This window comes from Benincasa hispida, chromosome 6, assembly GCF_027475165.1.
Source record: "Benincasa hispida cultivar pf3 chromosome 6, pf3_genome.v1.1, whole genome shotgun sequence".
In the NCBI taxonomy this organism is placed as follows: domain Eukaryota; kingdom Viridiplantae; phylum Streptophyta; class Magnoliopsida; order Cucurbitales; family Cucurbitaceae; genus Benincasa; species Benincasa hispida.
The window spans coordinates 5,397,104-5,401,843 of record NC_143483.1 but is presented as its reverse complement, the minus strand read 5'-3'; the positions used below and the strand labels follow the sequence as shown (position 1 = coordinate 5,401,843).

Here is a 4,740-nt window from a genome sequence, read left to right as displayed (position 1 = left end):
GTTTTAATGTTCAAATATTTTTTGTGTAGAAAAATTATATTTAATCAAATTTGAAAGGATCTAATTATGATAAATATTTTTCAAATCAATCAAGTGATTTTCAATTATTTTCTTTTATTTCTTCCTTCTAAATTTGATTTAATTGATCTTTTCCTAATCAAAGAAGGGTTTCAATATTCTAGAAATTGAAAGTTGATGGACACATTTGATAGAGACAATACGAACATAAAAAGGGGAAAATTAAAATAATATTGTAGTTTTAAAAACAATTTATAAAAATATTATAGTTTTGAAACTATTTACAAAAATATGGTTTTTTTTTAATATGCCGAGTGTTGAAAATTCGACCAACATAGGTCGAATTTTCAACATTCAACCTATATTTATTTATTTTTAATTTTCCATATTTATATATGGTTGTTTTTTTTTAATATGTCAAATGTTGAAAATTCGACCTACCTAGGTCAATTTTCAACATTCGACCTTTACCTTTTTTTTTAATTTTCCATTTTATAAAATTAATTTCTAAAAATATTTTATTATTTTATTATTTTATTATTTTATTTAACTTAACTCTAAAAAGAAAAAATTAAAAAAATAATATCTCATAAAAATAAAATATCTCATTTATATAAATATAATTACAAAAATCAATGTGTCCCACAAGGCGGACGTCGTCAATTTCGAGCTGGTTATCGCCGTCGACTTCGAACTTGAGGTTGCTCTAGTTCTTCTTGATGTTGCTCTAGTACCTCTGCAGGCACTTCATAATATAAATATTCATTATGCTCTCCACGACCCCGACCATCTCCATGCACGTATGAAGATGAAGGATCAACCTCTAAGTCATAATGTCCTGAACCAAATGCTGGCATCGTCATCATCGGACTAACATAATCAGTTTGACTCTGCATCAGCATCACAGGGGGCAACTCTTCCCCATTATGGGCAACCTCATCAAACTCATCCTCTTCCCCAACAGGTCCTCTACGTCTAGCAGCTGGTGGAGGAACAATAGGTATATCGTACATATAATGTATCTCCTTCATATAGCTTTGGTTGTCACTGCATATAGCAAGAACCTGATTCAGATCATTCGCAACATCACGGAGTCTACTGTTGTTCGATCTCTGTGAATTATAAAATAATTAGATAATATTTAAAATAAATTTAAATAAAAAATAATTAGATAATATTTATTCATTTACCAGATGACCTACAGCTGCTCCCGGACGAGTGACGTAGCACCTTGTGATATTTTTATTCCAGTGAATGTAGTCTTGAGTGACATCCCTGTCAAATTGTTCAATAGAAACCCCCACTGCAATAAACCTTGCACGATAGTGTCATCGCACTACCAAATGTGCAACTTTTTCGGACCAATTTATAATTCTTAAGACGATATCATGCAGTAGGGGTTCAGTATTACAAGAGATGGGACATCCTGCTGAAAATCGAACTGTCTCATCACCCTGTCAAGAAGATGCCACTCACCAATGTGAAAACATATGAGAGGACTCATCGTCCGCCATATGTTTTGACCATTCGTACATAAATTGGACAAAGTATGCATAATGATTTTGTACGGCTCCAAAATAACCTGAAACACAAAATATTATATTGAGGAATATTAAAGACAAATACAATAAAAATTTGTATAAAATAATCAATTTGATTCAGTGTAATGTACCTAATCAGGTTGAAGCAGATCAAACATGTATCTGTACTGGCTGAATACATGTGTGGCTGTCCTAATCACACAAAATTTGTCACTCCACCTAAATTTTTAAATTGAAAATTTAGATTCTAAATTAACTAGATTAGTGATATAAAAATTAAATTGAATTAAAATAACATACCGATAGGCTCGTCCAACTAACTGAGAGTCATTGACATGTTGTAGCTGTGGAGCCATTGTTGGAAATTTCTCCCAAGCCCATAGATGCAAAAGTATGAGAGGCCCAACTATCTCACAAATCTCATGTCTTGTTGCTTTGCATAGTTGTCTATACAACCATGCCAAACATGCTCCACCCCAGGAATACCGCTCCGCATCATAGAGGTTAGCTAATAGTGATAGGAACATCAAGTAAACAAAATGACTTGATTTGTCAGAAAATAGACTTCCACCCATCATTTATAGTATATATGCTCGCACATATCTTATGACGATTTCCTCGTCTACATCATCTTTGAACTCACGGAATTGTATTTCTAACCATATCAAACTTAACATCGATCCTTTAATTTTGTCAGCAGGTGGCGTCACACCGAGGTGCAGTTGACAAACTTGTAACTAGTCATCGTACATCACTCCGATGACCGATTCACCGTCAACAGGTAACCTCAACAACACTTCTATGTCTTGTAGAGTGATAGTGTACTCTCCAACAGATATATGAAATGTATGCGTCTCAGGCCTTCATCTCTCGACCAAGGCTATGATCAGATGCCAGTCTGAATAAATCCGAATCTGGAAACCCCATAGAATCCAGATGTGCGGAGTAGCGGTAGTATTCGAGGGTAGAGTGGGATAGTGCGCTGGAGAAATGCCTCTCAATGCTTGCAAGATATTTCTCCAGTCATACGATTTCTCCATATAATAGATGATCGATGAATGGACTGGTCGTACAAAACATCGGGATCAACAGGTCCTAGGTTTAAAACCATGATCTAAAAGAAAAAAAAATATTTATTTCTCAATTAAAAAAATATTTATTTTTCAATTAGAAGAATAATGTACAACTTAATTTAAAGAATAATGTACAACTTTATAAATAATAATAAAAAAAATTGAATATACAATAAAAGTATTTACACTTAATTAATTATACATGATAAAGGAAATATTTATTTCTCAATTAAAAGAATAAGTACAACTTTATAGATTACAATAAATTATAATAAAAAAATTAAATATACAATAAAATGAATATATAATAAAAATAAAATTATTTCTCAATCCCCAACTATCTGGAGCCCGTCTTAGTAACGAAGGACACTTCCTTCGATTATGGCCTAATTGATTACAAAATTCACATCATTGTCGAGTAACTGGTTCTGTCCAATCCATCTCGTTGTGATAACGTGAACTTTTTGGTCTACCAGGTTTTCTCAACAACAATGGATCAGGATGTAAGACGGGCATATTAGGGTGCGTGATCCAGTAATCTTCATGCAGTACAGATTGAAATTGAAGAGCGTAACATTCAGCATACGTTGACAATTTATAGTAGTCCTCAATAAAATCTTCGTAGTTCATGTTAAAATGTGAGCAAACGGCCATAAAATGCGAGCATGAAATGCCGAACGCTTGCCACTTGTTACATGAACAGTACCGCTCGGACCTTTTTAGCCTCAATATTTGAACATTTTCTCCTTTGGCATTGAGACTATGACGTCTGGACTTCACATGAAACACACATTCATACCGATCGTATGATTGTACTTCATGTTTACTAGATCTTGCAGTCCATTTATTTATTTTCTCGTGTGTACCTGAATTTTTACTCCACTTAGTATTATAAAATAGGCTTGAAATAAATTATTAATAACATATATATATATATATATATATATATATATAAAATAATATTACCGGGTGTATTTATCTTGACGCTTCAATGCATCCCTTATTTATTCTCTTCTTTTCTCGAAATAATTCACGCACTTGAAGAATGTTATTTGAGCAAGAGCATTTATAGGCAACATTCGAGCTCCTTTGAGGATGCCATTTATGCACTCTGATAGATTTTTCGTCATCCACCCATATCTGAACCCTCCATCATGTGCTTAAGTCCATTGTTCTAAACCAATGAACCAATGTTGTCAAAAAAACTCAGACAACTCTGATTTATTCCTTTGATATCTTCAATTCCTTTATTGAACTTCCAAATTTGAAACTGATACCCAGCACGATAAACATAATTTTTCAATGTATTAAATTTTTACTTTTTATTAAAGTTGCTGACGATATGTCGTAAGCAGAAACGATAGTGACATTTTGGTCCCGTCCAACCATTTGCTGGATTGTCCAAATCGTCGGTGTCGATTCCACAACCTCATATGGTGCGTGACATTTAATAGCAAAACATTTGATCGTGTGTTATAGCATTTCTTTGTCTTGACAAATCATCCCTTTATACAACTGAGTATTGTCAACGTCCACAGGGGCTACAATTGGGTCGTGTTCTCGAATGCTATCCAATACATTCATATCCAAATCATTGAATGTATCTGAAAGTAACTCATGTTCACGACCATCGAAATCCAACTCTTCAAATTCATCGTCCGTTTCAGTTCTGAAATCTCAAAAGCCGGCCTTACCTTCTATGTTATATTGGTTGTTAGCCGCCATATTTTCATTATCACATGGTGATGAAACTGACTCCAGATCAAGATCAATACATTCATTTGGATCTTCAAACTGACTAAATGGTGTATTCAAGTTTATATCCACCCCTATCCTATTTACATTTACATACAAATAGACTAAATTCGGCAGTGGCATCGCGATTAAGGACATCAAGTTCATAGCTTGTGCATTCGGAATAGGGAATGACATAACATTATTGATCTTGATGGTTCTAGGTTAGGATGTCTATATATTATTTCTAACTTATTTGTTCCCATATCTACACTAAGTGACATCCCAACCATTTTAATGAATTGTTCTAATACAATTCCACTGTTTCACATTTATGCTAAAACTCCCACTTGGTGGTCAGTCATAGTCAACTT

The 4,740-nt window shown here is 33.6% G+C and overlaps 1 protein-coding gene across 1 annotated transcript; it reads right to left on the bottom strand.

Annotated features, from left to right (window-relative positions):
* Nucleotides 1-650: 650 nt before the first annotated feature.
* Nucleotides 651-4,510, bottom strand: LOC150035377 (uncharacterized). The gene is given in 3 exon segments (XM_090314293.1): nt 651-1,130; nt 1,209-1,321; nt 4,327-4,510. Coding segments are annotated over 3 exon segments (777 nt in total).
* Between the last annotated feature and the right edge of the window lie 230 nt (nt 4,511-4,740).